The 21,038-nt window shown below is 40.9% G+C and overlaps 1 protein-coding gene across 4 annotated transcripts in view; it reads left to right on the top strand.

Annotated features, from left to right (window-relative positions):
• Nucleotides 1-2,243: 2,243 nt before the first annotated feature.
• The window catches only part of LOC103363984 (neural cell adhesion molecule L1-like protein), a 50,650-nt gene continuing 31,855 nt past the window's right edge, over nt 2,244-21,038 (top strand). For 2 of the 4 annotated variants that reach the window (XM_008290972.1, XM_008290975.1), the window contains exons 1-2: nt 18,110-18,284; nt 20,798-20,967. In XM_008290972.1, the coding sequence (XP_008289194.1) occupies nt 20,886-20,967 (82 nt within the window). In that variant the 5' untranslated portion in view covers nt 18,110-18,284; nt 20,798-20,885. Of the gene's footprint in view, nt 2,355-18,109; nt 18,285-20,270; nt 20,297-20,797; nt 20,968-21,038 lie in introns of those variants that run through there. The other 2 variants (XM_008290973.1, XM_008290974.1) reach the window with 2 other exon arrangements.

The raw sequence follows: 21,038 nt of genomic DNA on the forward strand, positions 1-21,038 counted from the left end.
TGATTTAATTTATCTTTAGAGGGAACAGGCGTCACATGTGCATTTAAAGAGGCTACTTAGACAAAAGCACATAAAAGAGAGTGTGTTGACTTAGCAGGGATAATATTAAATGAGAAAAGTTGATCTACAGTTGTACAAATATTTGAAAGAAACACAGAATACCATCAAAAAAGTAAATGTTTTCGTCGAATGTGCAAAGAGGTTAAACTTGTAAGTATATTTATCAAGTCAAATAAGTTAAATAGGCCATAACCTGCAGCATTCAGAGGACGTTGGGAGGATGCTGAGTATCATTTTTCCAGCACAACATTCAAAAAAATGTTTTCAAGATGTTATCAAGGCTTCGTGTGATTCAAAAGAAAACAAAACAAACAAGTCTAACAATATTCAGTGTATGTTTAGGGGATGTTGTCCAGGTCGCACATTGTCAAACATTCTCACAGTGTTATAGAATAACAAGTGAAGAACATTCTCAGTGCTGAGGAATGTCAGGGCAGAAAGGTCTAACAGAAGACAAATGCTTTTAGAATTTCTTGATTATAATTTTAAGAGAAACATTCTTGGAACTTAAGACATTGAAGAAACCAATGGTAGCTGGGCTGGTGCGTGAATGTTGTGTTTTCCTTTACATGCGGTAAACTGAGTTTCCCTTCTATCAGATATTGTACGTTTTTTATTTCAGATCTTTTCTTGGATGATACTGTCTTTTAAATAGTATTGCAATCATTTTGCTGGTGGGAGGGGATGAAAATAAGTATTTTTGAGGTAAGATGACAGTACCAAAATAAGCGCTTTAAAAAAATTATCAGAATATACAATGATAAACTATAATTACTATAATGTAAAACAGTGACATAAAAGCTAAAGAACAGGAAAAATGTAATAATATCTGTCAAAAATGCTAACTAGCCAACTTTCGGTTGAGCTAACAATGCTATGCTATTAGCCTGCTGTAGCTCTCGCTAGCTAGCTTCAATTTGCTAATGTACTACGCACTGATTTCTATGTCATAAATTGAAATACCAATGACAACAAAGCAAAGTTAGAATTTTTGCCCTACAGGCCTCTAAATTGTAAATTAATTGGCAATAATAATAATTAAACAAAATCTAGAAATGATTCCTACAAACACAGGTGGCAGTCTCACTTCCAGACGTCTAGACGGTGCCGGGTCGGGTAACTAAGGTTCATGGGGCAACAGTTAAAGGCCACGCTGAGCTGGTTCTGCCACCTGTGCTGTGTGAACGGTTGCATTGTTCTGGAGCAACAGCTCACAGCTTTCCTCTCCCTTTTTCTTCGATTGCTTTAAACACTTGAGTTTTTGTGACTTTACAGAATACAGCTATGCCCCAAAATGGAAGTTAGGCCCGTTGTTTCCCGATGAGGCCGAGAACCTTTTGAATGCCCTTGTATAATATAATAACAGTAGTTTTTACTGTTCTATTCCAGCCTTCTTTTAGCTCACCTATTTTATTTCAGTGAGGTATCGTAGACATGTCTTATTGCTTTTCTATTTTTTAGGCACTACATTTCTCATATCCGGAATAAGAATTTCCTTCAGGATTTATGAAATTTTATTGTTGCTTAACATTCTGGGAATAACAAGAAAACCTACGATAGCATTTAACAGTAATATTCTAACAACGTTTTCAGAACAAAACAAATCAAGCCGTGAGAGCAACATGAAAATTTAAGAATATAGTTCCTTCCCCTGTTTAATCTGAATTAAAGACATTTCTGCCATAAAATGGTGCCGTAGATTCACCAGAATGACAATAATTAAGTGTTTGATGCCCAGAATCTTCTTAAAATTTTCAGATTCCCCCTCTAAAAAATGTGTTACCTATCCACGTTAAACATCTACAGTCATGCATGGGGTTAAACAGTTGATTGGCGCTCGCTCGCTCACGTACGGACACGCACACAGAAATATTTCCCCCCCACGTTTTTTCGCATCCGCACATATTTTACCCGGGAGCCCGTGGGTTCCCGCACGGTTATAGAACATGACAGCAGCAGTCGTTCGGCACACACCGAGTCGCTGTTTGACCTCTGACCTCTGCAGCTTCTAAAATAGAGAAACGACCTTGTGGAGACTTGAGTCATAGAAGCTGCAGTTGTTGACTGCGCAGTTTTGGCTGTCACTCAAAAAACACGCTGGGCGGCTGAGGTAAGAGAGAAAGAGAGAGAGAGAAAAAAAAGTAGGCTACACACCTTTTACTTGTCATAAAGTTCCAGAGGGAGGTTCACCACACAGTCAGTCATAGTGAGTCATAATGCGGAGTAAAAGTTGAACTGAAGACGAATCCTGGATAGGTTGCCTCTTTTTATTACTCCAGCTGATCTTCTTTTGGGTGAGTTGTAGAAGAAAATACAAACTTCTTAATGTTACTTTCTCCAGGTCTTTGACTTTTCTCTATATGCGATAAATACATGATCAGTGGATGTGTTATTTATCAGTTATAGATTGATTGATAGATACTTTACTCTTCCTCTTGCTACCTGTGTGCAAAATAACATGTGAATTAACATGCTGGTCAAGAAAGACGCTGGACAATTATGCTGGTACTTACAATAAAAAGGTGTTAAAGAATCTAAGTACAAAATTGAAATAATATTAAGCACAGAGGGTCCTTGACTAATAGAGTGGTGACCTGTCCAGGGTGTCCCCTGCCTAAGTCAGCTGGGATAGACTCCAGCCCCCCATGACCCTAGTGAGGATTAAGCTGTGTATAGATGATGGATGGATGGATGGATGGATGGTCCTTGACTTATCAGACAAAACAGTAAAACTAATCTGAATGTGCAGAATCAATCAGTGAATGACATCAATAAGCCAGAAAAGCCTGATTAAGCTTTGTTTAGAGTTTTTATATCTTAGCGTTTAAGTGTATTAATTACAGCTGGATGCTACTTAGGTTTGTGTCAGGGGGGCTTTGCTGTGTAAACACGCAGTCAACTCACTTCCCCAGTTTCCTTTACATCTCTTCTGAATATCTTTACATGTGCAAATTGTTGGTAGTAAGATCACATCTTTCTGTCAGTCTCTCTGTCTGTCTGTCCCTCCGTCTGTCCACTCAGACGGTGGAGAGGATTGGTAGTGGGTGAGCTGCCCAGAGCTTTGGCTGCACTCAGCCCTGTGAAGTTGGCCCATTCAGGACTCTGCAGCTTTGTAGCAGTGAAATGGGTCGAGCCGCTTTCTTTGTGTGACCCAACTTGACTGAAATGTGGTAATTGGGGGAATCCTGGGCGCGACGCTCCCTGTGGTGACGTTAGGGCCGAGCTTTTTGATAAATGGATTTACAGTGCGGCAGGCCGCTACATGAGAACAGGGTCAGCTTGTGCCTTGTGCTCATCAGATTGTCTCCAGTTGTTACAGAGACGTATTGTCTGAAATTATGCAAACATAGCGAATTAAAATGTGCATATAGATACTCAAATGTCTTAATATTACATCTATATGAGTACAACATAAACACAAGGGCGTTAGAGAACAGTTTCTCCACGGGTGACGACAGAGTAATTTGGTCTGTCTGTCCAGAATAATTTACTGGTGAAACCGTGCATGTACATCCCACAACACCAACCATTAAATAGTGTTATTCATTTATTATTGATTTTTTGAAGTAGACATTCTTGAAAGCATAATTCTTGGTTGTGGCCACACATGAGATGCTGTATAGCTTTATTCACTGAAGATTAAAAACAGAAACACCATCAGCCTCAGGTGTGAGGTTTAAAGCTACTGTAACACATTAACATGTTAGATTAATTTCTACATTTAATCGTCAAAAATATAAAAAAGTTTGGCAAGCACCAATCATAGCTTTCTATGCAGATTGCCGAAAAATGCTTGTAAAGTTCCTCAAATGTGACATTTTGCTTATTTTCCTTTTTTAAATCACATAAATTAATATTTGTTGATCAAACAAACCTTTAAAAACTGCCTACTACAGTATGATTGAATGCAAACTGATGTCTTCAAATGTCCAAAAGATAGTCAGACTTCACAATGTAGATGCTGGAACCAACAATTACATTTTTACATAGCTGCTTGTTAATTTGTCACTTGCTTCCTCTCTGCTTGAGTAAAACAGTCCACTGAACCACTCAGGTAGTTCTTGCTCTGCCTTGTTGAGTATGTAAATGCATTTGTCTTGTTTTTCTGAGAAAACACTGTATAGTGCAGCGTGTTGCAACTAAAGAGTTCCCACAGACATGTATTGAACCGACCACATCCATGACTCACCAACATTTTCTGCTTTATTAGAGGCACGGAGAGGATGATAAATTCTAAATGTCAAACGGTGAGTGGTTTGTCTGAGTGCACTTCTTGCGAAGCGAGCGGCTGAATGCAAACTGACAGTGGGTTCATGTTGGAAATGCCATAATGCTCTGACACCGTGAAATGGAAATCAAAACTTTCTAAAGCAAATAGCTCCCCAGTGGCTACCATGAGAGAGAACAAATCTAACAAGGTCCTAGTGAATCACCTCCTACTAGTTTTCCAGAGGATGCACACACAGGTATATCCAGCATTTGTTGCAACATGTAAGGCATGCTGTCTCCACCTATCTACTTTGCTTTTCAGAGATGGAGAAGAGATAATTGCCCCTCAGCAACCTCTGTAATTGTATAATTGGAGCCTTCTGCAGTTTTAGGTCAAATCCAGGGTTTGAAGAGGTGTAAAAACACACAAACACACCTCCATAATGCTAAAACATTTAAATATTATGGTATGAAACTATAATGCATTGTTTTATAATATTGTAGGTAGCATATGTGTGCAACAGTTCCTTATTGTTTATTGCACTGGATGGGTTTAAAACGCTGCCAAATGTGTTGTGACAGAACCGAGTATATTTAGCTTCTGTCAGCATCTTAGCAGCTCATTGTTATCCATTAGGAGCAGCTAGTGCGATGTAAGAGCCTTAGCGGGCAGGGGGTGGCTTTCTCAGCCACTTAATCAGTGATGCACTGGGAAGAGTAAAAACTCCACGCCAGTCACTTATAGTCAACAAAATTATGGTATCAACATGAAGCCACTGCATGAAAGAATATAAGGCAGCCTAATAGTGTGATTTAGTGGTAAAATAAACCTGATCGCAAACAGCTTTGCTTCTCGGTGGCTTCTCAGAGATATTCCAGCGAGTTTAATGCGTGCATTTGCTGTTTTCATTTGGAATTGATTCCTGCGTTGAAACTTCGTTGATGAGGCAGACGCAGTTGGAGATTCCCTTAATTAGAAAGTCTCGGAATAAAGACTAAAATCAATTCACAAAAATCAGACCAGCAGTTAGCCGCTTGGTGCAGAGGAATTAAAGGTTTTTCATCAATGCATAATGTAGAAGTTGTCAGACAGGCATAAGACGCTCAGCACTTCATGTGCAAAGCTCCCTAAGAACAACAACTAAGTGTTAACTAATACGCTCTACATTATACGCTGCACTGTTACCGTTATCATTCACAAAACACTACAAATGATTCATGCAGAGTACTTTTAAGTAGACGGCAAAGGCAGCAAAATTTCTCTCACTCCTGCAGAAAAGAAGGAATGTGAAAAAAAAGGGGGGGTTTGCTCTTCGAGAGAAGCACAATAATCACATATTTTACATATCAGTAGACTCAGAGAAAGCTTTCATGTGGATTAACTGTTTAAATACTGTTTAAGCTGATAATCTGAGAATACTGCATACATGAATAAATTAGGGAGCCTGTGTGCTGCTGAATTTGCTCTCGAGCATGAAAACAACAGCTGTCAGAAACTTAGTGTCATGATTGGTCTTTGCGTGTTTTGTGCAAACTGGATTTCTGTCTAATCTTTTTTTTTTTTTGTATTTGCATCCAGCGCCACATGCATGATCTGTACTCACAAAACGAATGTAAAGGAGAATTTTTACTTTTGAGGAAGAATAGCAGGTGGTCTTGCTCGTCGTCGGCAGTTTCAGGCCGTGTGTTGTGCCTCCCTGCTTTCCGTGCCATAAAAGGACATGCAGGATTTCCCTCCGAACTTCTCATTCAGTAATTCAACGCTGCTCGGTTGGTCAGAAGATGACCATTAAAGAGAAAACCGAAGCTCTGATGTGTGTATTCGGTAGGGGGAATTTATTGCTCTGCTTCGAGGACAGCCAGCCCACATTTGGAATGCTTGTGAAATATTTACAAGAGTCACTGACACAGGAACTCACCACCCCTCAGGTTTAAAATAGAGACGCCACTGCCAGAAAACTTCGGCCCATCTATCCAGTCTGCTTTTTTAAACATTTGGTGACGGATCCTGCAGCACCAAACTCCGATCCGTCAGGGGATCGAGCTTTTATTCTGAGGAAATGTGTTCAAAATTCCAAGTGAATCTTTCCAGCGTGCTTGTTACCATGGAGTCTGGCTTTCTGCCTCCCAGCTCCGGCGGCTCCTAACTACCCGAGAGCAAAGGTCACGACCGCTCCAGCTGACAAATGTTGGGTGAAATCAACGCCTCACACAGGGGGCACAAATAACTTTGCACTCCGTCTGAATGAGTCGAATGATCTGGCTTTGAGGCCAACCACGTACGCTGTCTTCAGCCTGCATCCAGCGCCACACCCCCTCCCAATGCGCCGCACTCGCAGGAGCTTTCGGACAACTTCAATTGACAATAGGCTGCATTCCTCCCAGCGAGTGAGGAACACGCTTTATTGGCACTTGAAATGCTCTTTGCAGCATTCATTTGGACTCTTGCTATTGAACAGTGTCCTCACTGTTAAGCCTCCGTGTTTCAGGACAAACACTCACTTTGAGGCAGAAATACAGAAATAAGTTGTGACATCTTCAGCGCATCGACTTGTTGACAGCGACAGCGTGTTCCAGTTGCCAGACTATGAAGTAAACATCCTCTCTACGTGTGGTCACCTCCTGCAGATTCGCTATTGGATCCATTGCAAAGTCTATCTTGTTCTGGAAACCTGCAGCGAGGTGTGAAACTTTAGATAGGCTCGATCGAAATCAGGGCATGTCGCACGATCAAGACACAATCTGACTTTACAGCAGATGCGTGTGTGTAAACATAACGATAAGACGTATCCTGTGTTGGACAGGAGGAAAGAATCTGACTACGCCGCTAGTCTTCCATGTCCCTACATGTTTCCCCACTCTAAGGCTTGGCTGATCCACACCGCAGGTTCCCACCACTGATGAAAGGCTAATAGCCGACTCAAAACATGTCTCTTTGAGAGTTTGTTTTTCTCTGCTGACATGAGGCACTTACAGTCATTTTCAGGAATGAAATAAGTGGACATTTGTGGAAAAAATGTGTTGATTTGTTTACCAAAAAGAAAATGTCATAATGAGGAAATCAGTAAATATCCTACACTCCAGATTAAACTTGAATAAAAGTTTAAAAGCTACATCAGAAAAATGAATTCAAGTAGCAAACGTCTGCTATATTATTATAATTTCAAAGTAAGAGTACAGTGTTATACATACATGTTTTGATTATGCTTGCTTATTAGTGTCCAAGCAGCCTTTGAGGATCATTTTATCTACTGGTGGTTAAGCTTTTATGTGAAATCTGTTTCTATAAAATCCACAAAATAATTAACTACAGCTGCTGAATAAATGTAAAAAGTGCATTATTTCTTCCTCACATTAAGTGGTTTAAAACTGATTTATACAACACTAAAAGCTACGACGTGTAAGAATGTGAAGAGATGCACATGTATGAATCACTTCTTACTGTCGATGTGTGTGGACAGATTCTAATGTGACTTTAAAATATGAAGCTTTCCCCAACAGTCTCCGTTGCCTGTAGCTGCTTGTGGGCTGATTTTTATGTCCCGAACTCGAGATGGATTTTCTAGAAAAATCCAAAGGATGTGACATTTATGCCTATACCTGAGGGCCTCTCCTCTGCTTCCCTACAGTGGCAACAGTGTGCAATCCTTACTAGCTGTAGAGTCCACTAACTTCAACAAACAGCCCAGTGCAACAAGAGACTCCTACACATAATCCACCGTAACACACACACACATAAAAAAAGTTTTATCTAGTGAAGAACACCAGGTCAAATGGGAGTATGACCAATGTCAGGGGAAGACTACAGTCAACACTGGCAGGGCTTTTGATGCACAGAGGGACAAAACAGGTAAAAACCATAATGTTAGTCAAAGTGTACTTTCCCATAACCCCTCCTATCAGGACACTTTGTTTTGTGCCAGTACTGAAGAGTTAAATATTGTCTATAGTCTCAAATAAAGCTTATACTTAAACTATAATAACCATTTAACTTTTCTAATCCTTTTTTTTTTCTCACATTATTGGCATAAGAAATAGAAATATGAAGAAATATAAGCTCACTAATTTCTGACTGGGGCTTCCAAAATGTTCCTAAGTGAGCATTTTCACTCATTATACAAGAGTTAAACAGAGTTCATCAGGTGCTTTCCGACAACAACAAAGAAAGGCTGCAACTCTTGCAGATTGTATTAAATAATTCAAGGTAGCAGCTATTGCAATATTACATCATCACCTATACATGCCAATCCTATCTGATGCAAACCGTAAGAAATACAGAATATTCACGTAACAATTTTAAAGAAAGTTGCACCTGTATTTAACACCAGTATGTAAACACGATGACGCTAAAGCACAATCAGTCCATTAACTGTGAATAAAGATGCGTGAACCCTCCAGTACATCCTCTGTCGTTGTCCTGAAGCTCACTGTGGTGACTCTGATCATGCCCCGAGTTGTGTATAATTTTAAGCCTTAATATAGCTCAAATAAATGAGCGACGTAAATATTAACCCTGTCTACAGGTAAGAAAAATGGGGAAATTAGCTGTAGAGACCAAAACCGTTTTTTATACTCGCCTGTACACACGTTTATATCTGCTGTAAAGTCGGTCATTTGTACATGGGGATCTATGGCGATTGACTCCCATTTGAAAACAGCCCCAAGTGGCCGTTCGAGTTACTGAAGCTTCTGGCACCTCTGAGCTGCCCTTCTTCAGCCCTGGAGGTTGCTGCTTGCTCAATCTTGTGCACGTCATACCTCTGCTTTGGCCGATGTCCAGGATGCTCAATCACACCTACTTGAGCAACGGCATGCTGGCTGCTGTTCATATTATGGGCACTGGTGTAATTAATCACAAGGGGTTTCTGAATGCTGCAGAGGGAATCTTTAAGTAAATGTTTCTAGTTGCTCATACAGACTGCAGAAGTGGCTGATTTTCATGATTTGATTCTCGATTGTTAAGTGGGCAAGTTTTGGAGATCATACTTTTTTCTCATTACTGACTAATTGGTTGTTTATGTTTGTGATTTATTTGTCGTAGCTCTAAAATGCAGGAAAATACTGAAAAACACCTTTTATACATGTCATCCTCAAAAATCTTGTCTAACTTCGGTTTACAAATTTGCATTTCGAAGCGGGAACTAGCAAATATTTGCATTTTTGGTTTAAAAAAAAAAAAGACAAAAACAATTATTTGATTATCAGAGTGTATGCCAATTAATTTTCTGTCATTGATTATTTGACTAAGAAGAACTTAATTATCCAGCTGGAGAGTACAAAGAGTACTGGTGCATATGATGTGATTTAATTAACGCATTCGTTAAAAAATGCAATCTTTCATATCATCATTTGAAGCAGCCGCCTCTTTCATCCTCTTTTTAGTTTCACCCCTGTGGAGAACACAGCACATAAGTGTTGCAATAAGCTTGTTTGATTTTTACAGTGCGTTATGTTAATACAGGTCATTTTATATTTATGATGTTTTCCCCAGGCCTCTGAAATCCTCACCATGCAACGGTTTACCTTAACCCCAGCACTCGGTGCAATAACTTCGCTTGTCTATTCCTAACAGCAGGCTGTGAACTCGGTGTCTGTCTTTTTCTGCTGGTGGAATTTGATTCATATGCTAATGAGCTGAATTCCCATGGATTTCTCTCTCCTGTGCCATAGATATCACCCCCCAAAACTCTCCGGCCCCTCCTCTCCTCTCCCTCTCTGTGTTTTTTTTTTTTTTTGTCTCTCTCACTGGCTTTCATTCTTGGTCAGGGTCACAACCTTGCTCACAATAATCTTCCACTTACAAGCGTTTTTTATTTGGCGGTATCCGGCGCTACCTTTCCAAGCAGGTGTTGATACGCATCTACACACCGGCAGGTCATGAAGGGGTTCTGGGAAATCAGCTGGCATCTCCCTGCTTGTCTGAAAGGCTTATTTCCAGTGAATAGATAAAAAAAAATAAATAAATAAGGCAGCTGAAAGTTCTTTGAGATAAAACTTGTGTTCAGGTGGCTTGATTTATTGTGGAAAAACTCTTCATATTAAGGTGCAAAAGCAAGCTGCGTACTTTTACGGCCTTGAAAATGAGGAATCTCCCCCCCGCCTTGTAGATCTGCTTAAAATCTACAAAGATAATTCTGAGCCAAACCAAAGTCCTGAAAGTGTGCTGAAGATACTGCAGACATACTGGTGAAATGAATTTTACAACAAATCTAATTTTTCTTCTTTGATCCTCATACTTCTTTGCCAACATACTGTAAATGTCTCTGGCATCAATAAAACTGACCCAGTTCTGTTGTTCATCATACTGTAACTGCAGCTTTGCATTTAGCTGTTTTTTGTCCTTAAAAAGCTGCATTTTGCCACATTTAGCAAGTATAAAAAGAATATTTACTGTCAACACATCACTTTTTTTTAATGCTGCTGTTGATAGTGAAAAAAACAAAAGTTCTTCTGGACCTTTTAGTCCTGCTGCACATCCATCTTCCTTCATGCTAACAGACTTTTTGTGTTACTTTTCAGTCTCATTTTTCATTCTTAAGTTTGACTCCAGCGTTGTAGCATCTGAATGTCTCTTTGACTCCCGGCAGTGCTTCTGCGTGCGAAACTGATTTAATTGAGAATTGTTATTCCGCAGAGTTGCCAGGGGGCATGTTGCAATCTCTGACTTACAGTAAACAGGCTTTGCTTGATACTTGGCTCTGAATGTGAGACCAGCCACCCAAAGTTTAATCACAGCGTGCCAGTATCTGTGTTGAAACATTTATTAACCCGACTGAAGTTGTCACTTGTTATGTGCTGCACCTGTCGGCATGCCCAAAGATGTCAAGCGATGTATCACCTGCGTATGGATTGATCCGGGCCACCGTGTCCGTCAGAACATTGTTTTTTCCTCTCCCTTGGCACTTCCCTCCATAGACCAGCTCCCAAACTTCCGACCTAACACTGCAGAGCCCTAAAACACTCTTTAATGGACCCTTTCAATTGGGCACACAGACCAGAACAAACACTTTCATTCATGGTGTTCCAAAAATGCAAATGAAGCAAGGCCCTGACACTTTCACAGGGGTGCTCCTGTCATGGGCCTGTGTTGGACAGCAGTGACGCTATTGCTCACACGGGGTGATGCAAGGTACCAATCCTATGGTGGTCGTCCCGAGAGTGATTTAGATCTATCGAGTGCCGCTGGCTCTAACCCGGAGCGTTTATGTAACAGATTAAGGGCAAACCAGGTGAAAACAAGGAGGAAATGCTCAGGAAATTCCTCAGCTGCCTTCAGTGTTGTCGACGCTACACATTTCATCCACTATCACGCTGAAGTTACGAGGCGCGATGATGGTGATGATAGCGTGGCTTGAAGTGTCATCGGTTTCTTTAATCTGTTACATGCTGTAGATTTAAACCCAGTTCCCTATTCAATTGAGTTTTTTCAAACAAAGGTTGTATTTATCTGACTGACTTGCTTGTTGTGGATGTAATAAAGCTCGAGGAGTAGCTTTGAGGGGGCACTTTGAGGTGACTCAGTCTCTTGACATGTTGCAGCACATGCCCCGAAACTGTGCAGTTGCTCTGATGCACTGCCAGCTCATTAAGAGAAGGCGGATAAGTAATTTATTTCTGATGAGTTTCACACAAGTGTGAGGATTTTGCAAATTGAGATGATGCCCCATAAATTACCTTTGATGATGTTTTTTTGAGGGGGGGGTTAACATAAATAAAATCTATGGAGATTATGTCTGCCACTCAATCCCATACACACATAATAGAACTTAAGTCCTGTCTGAGACTCTTTATCCACATAAACAGATAGGTTAAGCCACTCTTCATCCCTTTCTTGTCCTGACTGAGAAGGCTGCAGGTGCAAGTCATTTTTTTTTTTTTGCACAATGACAGCGAGATCGATCTTTTGAAATCCACATGTTTTTTTGGTGTCTAAAAGGGCGGGTGGGAGAGGACACGTGCGAGAGGACACGTTGGAGAGTGAGAGTGTTCACAATGGTGCGTTCATGCTACAAGAACAGGCAAGTTTTACCCTGATGTGAGGCTCCACTACCTTCTCTGTCCAAACACTGGAGGAGTTAGTAAATCCTTAGGAATTTATTTTCTCGTGTACTCGCACAAAGCTGAGCCGTAACAATCCACTTGATCCGCAAACCAAACAAAAAAACATATGTAGTGACAATGCTCATAATGTAAATTGTGTTCACCTCATGTAAAGTTCTCCCAGAACAAAGCATTGTGATTATAAGCTAAAATAGTGTCTCATGTTTCTGAAGCTAATCGTGCATAAACGGTGCCAGAAAGGTATTTATTGGTCCTCTGCCTCCAACAACAACATAACTCACAAAAATCATAGTTTCAGATTAAATAAAAATCATAGCTGGTGATATAAACTGTTGGAATAATTCTGTTCTTTTTGTGAAAAGTCTGTGAGTTAGTGCTGTAAATGTCCATGACCTCTATTGAACTTTGTGAGTGTGAGATAAGGACAAGATGTCCTTAGTGGGTAGTCAAAACACCATGAGAACTGTGCCTATTCGCACCCATTTGTGGGAGGTTGTTCTCTGTTTACTGTCTGTATGTAAGAACCAACGCTTCATGCTTTAATCAGTCACTTGCTCAGAATCTGTACCGTGCATGTTGCAAGTAAAACTTTTGCTTTGACTTGAGAGGTGCTGATTCGGACCAGTTAGGATTCCACTGAAGAATTTTCTCAACATAGACAACATGGTCTCCCCGTCAATGGCATCATAGTATTCCACTGTTTTATTTCTGGTACTCTTTTTTGCCAGATTTGCCAGAGTAATTTGATTTAGATTCTATCGAACAAACCACAGTATAAACAACGGATGTAAGAAAGTGTCGATTTATCTGCCCTTCATGTTATTCAATTCATCAATATTTTTAGCCTGTATATTCTCAAGAAGAGCGAAAACTGTCACGATCTCCGCAACCCAACAGGCCTTCTGTAAATTACAATTATACAAAACAGAGATTTCTTTTTTTCTTCCACAACAAGCACACACTGAAGTCGGCCTACGATTTTAACTCAACATATTTTAACAGTAATACGTGAAGGCACAACTGTAAATCCATGTTTTCACCCGTCATCCTACAAAATGTTTACAACTTTTGCAAATTTGGTTAAAAAAACCAAAGGTCTGCACTGTTCCAAATGGCTGTTTTCAACTAGAAATTCCCCCATTTGTTGGTGTGTTAAAAAAGACTTTAGCACCCCAACTAAATGCCACTTTAGGCCTTCAAGATTATCCCATAAACTAATTACTAGCTTAGTGCAGACCGTAGAGCACAGCATTGCTCCCTTATCTGGCTCTCTGCGACAGCGATGAACAATGTGTCGGGGTGAAGGAAGGTGTGAAGAGGTCTTCTCGTGGCCTCAGTGTCTGAAGGGAGGAAGCTGAGTGTGACTGCTTGTCTCTAAACTGTCTTTTCTCTGAGCTGCTAGCTGTGGAAAACTGATTAAGCTCTTGAATGCCACTCTTTGTCACTCGGCGACTGCAAGGGACATATTTCTGTAGTGATTCATGTGTTTTTTTCTCGTCCTTGTCTGTGCGAGGACTTCTTCTTTTTTTTTCATGTGTGGAAATTAAAGTTTTGTATTAATTTATTACCTGAATTCCACATTTTCTGTTGTGGGCGAACAGTTTCAAAATAAGAAGTTGTGAAGGAAATCCCCAACTTCAAGGACTGCGCGTTAGGAATTTGCGTTTGTCATAGCATGTGTTTGCGTGTCAGTCTAGCTCCTGTTTATTGAGGCAACGCTTCACATGTCAAATCGCCGAGTTCCAGCGTAGGAAGGATTCAAACCGCAACAGGGCCACTTTGGCGGCACTTTGATGAGCGTCAAGCTTCCACGCAGCACCCATAGCATTCACATCAGGAATGAAACAGCTGCTCTGGCATTAACACGTGTTAATGAGCTGAAAACTCATGTGGTGTTTACCTTTTTTTTCACCAAATCTGCGGTAGAGTAGAGATTGATCAGAGGAAAGAACACATGAAATAGTGTGTTTAAGTCAAACAAAGAACAACAAGCTGTTTCTTTTTACCTTTAACTTACCACGTGTCTGCTTGGCAGCGGAGTGCTTTAAGGTTTGGTTGACATGTCAGCGCCAAACACTTGCTTTAAACCTGTTCTACTTGTGTACATTGTAAAAGTGTAGCACTTTCTGCCTCTTTTACATAATAGTGGAAGCACAGGTTTGATGTGGAAGCGTTTGTCAGAGAGCTGTTTGTGCAAATTCCAGGCACACATGATTACTAGCTTTTTAAAAATGCTCAGGGGACCAAAACAGAAACACGATACACGTTAAGGCAGCGACTGATGGACGTGTTGACTGTAGAAGTGTGGGTAGGGGGTGTTGTTTAAAAGGGGAAACATGGCTACAGGCGGTTAAGCCCGTATCAGCTGAGCTTACAGTGTATCACAGGCTGGTGCAGGTGAGGTTATCTGTGTTTTACGAGATAGTGGAGTTGTTTTTAGGATTCCTTATCCAAACTTCAGTGGAAACAACTTACGTTTTCTCTCCTCGTGGGAGTATAGATACACCGTAAAGAATAGGAATTAAATTCTGCCCTCACTCAGTAGGCTGTTATGTAATAATATAATAAAATGTAGAATAAGAAATCATATTTGCCACAAGAAAAGTAACCAGTCAGCATCTACAGAAATGTTAACCACATCAGTTCTACTAGATTCCAGCGATGCACACAGTGATGAGGCACATTTCATTCAGAAAACACATTGATACCTTACTTTTGATGGTCGTGTGCTTTTCGGTTCCCAACTCTGTAGATCAAACTATTTTATATTAGCCAGGAAAGTTTTCAGTTTGGAGAACTGGCTCAAAGAATATCTGGACGTGGCCTCAAAAGGGCAAAAAAAAGCACAAAAAAGTCGACTTGAAGGGACTTAAATTAGGTTAGTTTTGAACACATCACATTGAAAAAAATGAATAAAAACTGCCTCATCCGCTCCACTTTCTCACTTTGTTTGTCCTCCTACATGTGTAATAATTCATTCACAACATTTATGCGAGAGGTTTTCTGGAGAACGTTTGCCCAATTACACTTTCTTTATCGTATTTGTATGAGGACAGCCACCTGAGGCGGTCGTCTGACTCCGGCTTCAATTCGTTTGCGCGCTCCGCTGACACAAAGTCATCAGGGGGAAAGTTGGCGCTCGTAAAAGCACTCCTGTGTTTGTTCAAGACTACAGTTTGTCTGAAGGCTACGAAGTTTCCTTTCTCGAAGCCTCAGCAGATGTTTGCGGATGTCTGTAATTCCCCTCATGGCTGTCATTGTGCATGTTGACATCAGAAACTTGTCATTCTTTTGTGGGCGCACAAGTATGTCTGGGTATGTGGAGTGACTTTTGTTGTATTACAACCTGAGTTACAACCTCAATCGCTGTTGTGGTTGAAAGCAAACAGGTGTGTCTTCGCCTTCTGTTGTTTTTTTTAAATCATTCTCCTTACACATATGCACATGTATTGTATTTAACAGCTATTGTAACCCAGCTCATGTTTCATTGTGTCAAGCTTTTTGCAAGGTTGTGCAGAAAACATTTTGTAATGACTACGTACATACGAAGTCAGGAGCTAAGGACTTGTAATTATCAGTATGCACCGGAGGCAAAGACTGTTGGAGAGGAAATGCATCAGGACAAAGGCATGGGGCAGGGCACAGCCATCAGTGTGTCACCACAGGGGACTCTGGTGAAGTTGTAATTCACATTTGGAATTCGCAAATGACGTGTGTGTCTTGTTTTTTTTTTTTTTGGTTTCTGTTTTTTGTTTTTTTAAGTTATGCAAATTTGGCAAACATAATAAAACTGGTCATTAGCAGTGACCCTGAAAACATTTCTTGAGCAATCTATTTATTGTTTCATTTCATTGTGCAAGAGTTTACGTGTCCTCACTCTGCTGAGTCATTCCTAGCGAGTAATAATTAGAACGAACCTGAACTGCGCTTTGTCAGTTAAACAGGACACATTCGGTCTTGTCCAAAAGAAGTGTGAGCGAGTCAGTATGTCAGTCTCTCACAGTTTGGTGTGGAGGCGTCTGCTCCTGCTCATGTGAATATTCTAATTATACAAGAATAGCTTGAAATAAGAAACATTCAGTAGATTTGAAGAGAAGATAAAAATCCACAACATTCAAAATTCCTCAACAAAGTACTGACAGGTTACCAGCATGTTATCTGACAAGCCAGATCAGAAACATGTGAATAGCTTAAGTTATCCCATTAAATATATTCTAGATAGGATTTTAGATCACTTAAGTTCATGCTATATTTCACTTTCAGCTTCCTTCTTCTCCTGTTCTTTGGCCTCCAACTAGTCCTACCACTTACTCTTTATATAGTTCCTTAGATCAGACAATGTCTAACATCTTTTTCCATGTAACAGCTATTGTCTTTTTATCTGTCTTAATCTTTTCTGCATACGTCAACATAGCATGCGAGTGAGTATGCAAGTTTGTTAGAGGGTTTGCCTCTAAGGGTTTATTCTGTGTTTATACGAGCCACGCTCTCTTAAACACGGAACAGGTCAATTTGAAATGATGACAACTGTCCTAAATGAAGTGCATAATTATGTCCAGCCATTCTGCACCAACAGTGACTTTAGGCTGAATCGTAGACCTGTCTGAGTCAGTCACTGATTTTAAAGTACAAAAAAATAGGGCAGTGTGAGAAGTATAGCTTCCAAGCTGATGGCGCTTTCTAGTCACATAATGAATAAACAAAAAGGCAAGTTAGAATTTTGAAAGACTTTTTTCTTTTACCTCTAAGCTGCTCAGTAAAGGTTTCTTTAAAACATTAGTCTCTTTTTTTGCTTTATCTGGCATTATAAAGACTGACAAGGAGCGTTTGCTGGCTAATTTCAGACCTTAATATACTTGGCAGTGAGTGACAACTCTTTTTCCTGCTTGGATGAGCCCACAGGGCAGTGTGAGCATTCCTTACCCCCTCGGTGCAGCCATTATGTCTCCATTAAAGTTAGCAAATCATGCTGTAGGTACAGTTTCTGTTATTCCTAATGCAACACAGACCAAGAAACAAACTCAGGAGACCGTCTGTTATGGGCTATCCATATTGCAAACTCCTGCTTTGCTCCTTAGAATATGAATGAGGCCTCTTGAAAGAATTACAGATAGATAACATCAGAGACCCCTTCGTAGAATGGATCTTAAAGTTGTTTGAATAACTGAACAAGAAATACAGACAGAGATGACTCATTCTTTACATTTCTCCAGATAAGAAACTACGCCCGCTTAACAAAAAAGAAAACCTTGAGAAAAGATTGAAAGGAAAAGCGGAATCATGTCTTTTATCGTAACCATCATGCCATTTTCAGACGTGTTTTTTCTTTCTCTTTTTTCCGGGCCTCCCTCTATCAATACCCTGGAGCGCTGTGTTGGAGATGAAAGTACACTTCCACAAAAGATCTGTTCTTCTAAGAGGAGATGACTTTGTTTCCCTTTCAGTGGAGCTAAGACACGTTGCATTAGAGTCACTGAGACGGAGCCGGGTGTAAATGGGTAGTTTGTGTAAAGGTAGGATGGAAAGATGACGGAAAAAGGGTGAGATAAAGAGAGAGAGAAAGAGAGGGAGAGGCATGCCTGTACTTCCTCTCCACCCATTCTTTAATGCTCGCTGAGTAGCCCCGCAGTGCAGCCTTTGTCCCTGTCATTGTCGCGGGCTTAGAGAGCCTCTTTGCCAAGTGAGAGGCTTTGGCGACATATGTCACTTCAGCGAGTCTCCTGTCGCTCCTTTAGCTGCTTGAGTGGAGGGGCGGGCGGGGAGGCGTGTCCGGACGGCAGGAGAGGAGGAACGTGAGGTGGAGGAGGAGGAAGGACATGTCAGAGATGTTAGTTCAGAGAGAGTTGTTGGAATCATCCCCTGATGGTGTTTTACTTTTAAATGGACTTGTAGTTGCAGCTGCCTTGGGCCTCTGCTAGAGGTGGACTTAAAGATGTAAAATGACTCAAAGCACTGTGAGTATTGGTTGCTTCATGAGGAGATTTTGCTCGACCCTGGGGAATAGTTTCTTTCTGTATTTATTGTATGAGTATTTGGGTTGAATGACATGCGTTTACAAGATCATTCCTGCCTGTCTGTACTGTGCAGCTACGCAGACAGTCTACAGGGCTGCTGCTTTGTCCAGGGGGAGCTTGTGTGAAGTTCAATTTTAAAGCAAGCTGTGGGGGTGAAAGGAGAGTATGGGGGTTATTGTATACAGTGTGTGTAGGCAAAGGATTAGTGGTGTAGTAGTCACACTCCTCCTGCCCCGGCCAACTATTGGCTTTGGTAACACAATCCCTGCGGATTTGTGGCTATGATCTGCCATGTGTTCAGGTAACAGATCCCTTGGCTTCCAAAAACAAATGCTTTGTTATCTGTTTACATAGAGACTCCACCCCTGTTCCCTGCTCTGAGGATTTTTCCCTGTAAAGCGAACTGTGTCAGCTTTGTTTGAGTTATCATTAAAGTGGCAGGTTTGCAGATCTGCACGTGCATACTAAAGCTGTGTAATTTGTCTCAACTCATAAAGTTCCCTGGGTGTGCACCAGGCAGTGGATTTGCTGCGCATGAATGAAAGTTGGCTATGTGCTTGTTGTTGTTGTGTTGTCAGGATCAGCACAAATCCTGATAAAAGGTCCCACTTCTCATGTCATCTGATGACTGCGGGCCTCCCGTCTGACAGGGACTTTGCAGGCTCCGCTGTGCTGATGTGGTTTTCTTTCTGTGACATAAATCTCAACTCTCTCTCTGAAGTTTTTAGTGTATACAAAGCTTTATCTGTGTGTGGAGGCATACACGTGTGTGTGTGTGTGTGTGTGTGTGTGTGTGTGTGTGTGTGTGTATGTGTTCCTCAGTGTGCTAACCACAACCTGCAGCACCAGACTAGAATGAGTGGCTTACAGCTTTAAAGCAACATGAACATGTATGTTCACTCCACAGGAGCAAACATCTAACCAGCTTTGTTCACTATTCAAACCTGTGGAAGACAATCACAAAGTCCCTTATTGCAAATAATACTCTGCCGCAATCTCCCAATTTGCTTAATTGATTCTAAATTCGAGCAGCTTAATCCTGAATCTAGTCTATAACAATTACCATATTAACCTTTCTGACTAAGAAGGGACAACACATGCAGCCTTGTGTCCTCAGAAGAACTCAGTGTAGCACTCAGCCTTTGTTAAGCAGCGTACTGTATGACTGCAGGAGCTCCCAGCCTTCATTCTCCTGATAGCAGGATTAGCTGGAGGGTGAACCCATTTGGCATTGCCAGTGCTGCCGCCGCAGTCTCAGCACTGTGAGATCTAAGCCGTGAAACACTGACGGGCTTAGACCAATTTATAGACTGCCATCTTGGATCTAGCGATCGTAGCAGACAGCAGCTTACCCTTTGTGCCAGTCGGGTTTACTGTAAGCACGCCATGAGATGCCACCAGCCAGGCTTTACAGTTCAAAAGATAATCTCCAGACGAGCGCTCTGCTGTGTTGTGCTACAACTTTACAACAATGATGAACAACTGACATTAAATGGAAGGAATCTTCAATGGGATGTCTTGCATCAAGTTCTTCGGATAGGACTTATTACAGGACTATCGCAGTTCTTCAGTTTTACAATTGCTTAATAAGTGAAATTATAAGTGACTAATTGAAGCAAAAGTGTGATTTTTTAAAGACTGAAACATTTCAACGCATTTGAAATGAAAGTTAAAGACATAACAATAGGGATATTTGTGTTTTGACTGGGATTACTACAGAAAAACATTGCAAAGTATCTGTAAGAGTTTAAAGTTCCTCTCTAAAACTAATCTCTGTCAAAATACATATTTAAAGTTTGTTTCCATGATAATATTCTCTTCCTGCCTTAAAATAGCCTGATGTAACTTTACATCACTGCTTCCCTTAGAACGTGTGGATAAATGAAGTCCCTTCCTCTCTCTCTCGCTGCAGATCAAGCACACCAGCTCACTTGCAGCTCTGCTCAAACACTGTAAAACATTATCAGAACTTGTAGCATCGGAGCAATTAATCCCTACATGTTTGATCCAGAAACTGGTTTTGAAGAAGAATGATGATACAGAAAGCCCCACCCTACAAGTTGACGGGATTGGTTCCTTGGGTTTGTTATGTAATAAACCCAGGAAGTCTACATCTGTGCTTTTGAGGCTGTCATTTGTGCACTGCAGTTTCCAAGTGTAAATGCTCAGCCATGGCGCTGAGTACTTATTTTGCTCATAAAATGTCTTTGAGAACATAAAAACCACCATATGGACAAGCATACAAATGTAGATTTTGGTCTTTAACATGTTTTTAATGTTGTCAGATCTTTATTTTCCCTCATAATTAGCCATGTGGGATGTTCATTCAGTGCTGCATTCCTGTCAGTAGAACAGATGCATGCGAGGATAACCACTTTTACAAATTAGCCAGCCTGTGTTTTTTTGTTTCAAAGCTGAATTACTGAATGTAGCACTTTAATTTTCTCCTCTAGGTCCTCTGTGCCTTACAAATTCCAACTGACGGCAGCTGATCAACACATTCTCCTGATCTCAGTTGTCTCCATTAATAAGTGGAGGGTGATGAGGTTGGCAGGGAGCCTGCAGCTTGTTCTGCTCTTGGCCTCGATCACCACGGCCGCAGGCCTCAATATCCCTCTGGAAGGTAGGGGTGTCAGATAACGCTGACTTGTTCACAGCCTAAAAATGAAGAGTCGATTTATGAGGTTCATTTGA

Source organism: Stegastes partitus, unplaced genomic scaffold, assembly GCF_000690725.1.
Source record: "Stegastes partitus isolate 25-593 unplaced genomic scaffold, Stegastes_partitus-1.0.2 Scaffold706, whole genome shotgun sequence".
NCBI classification, from domain to species: Eukaryota; Metazoa; Chordata; class Actinopteri; family Pomacentridae; genus Stegastes; species Stegastes partitus.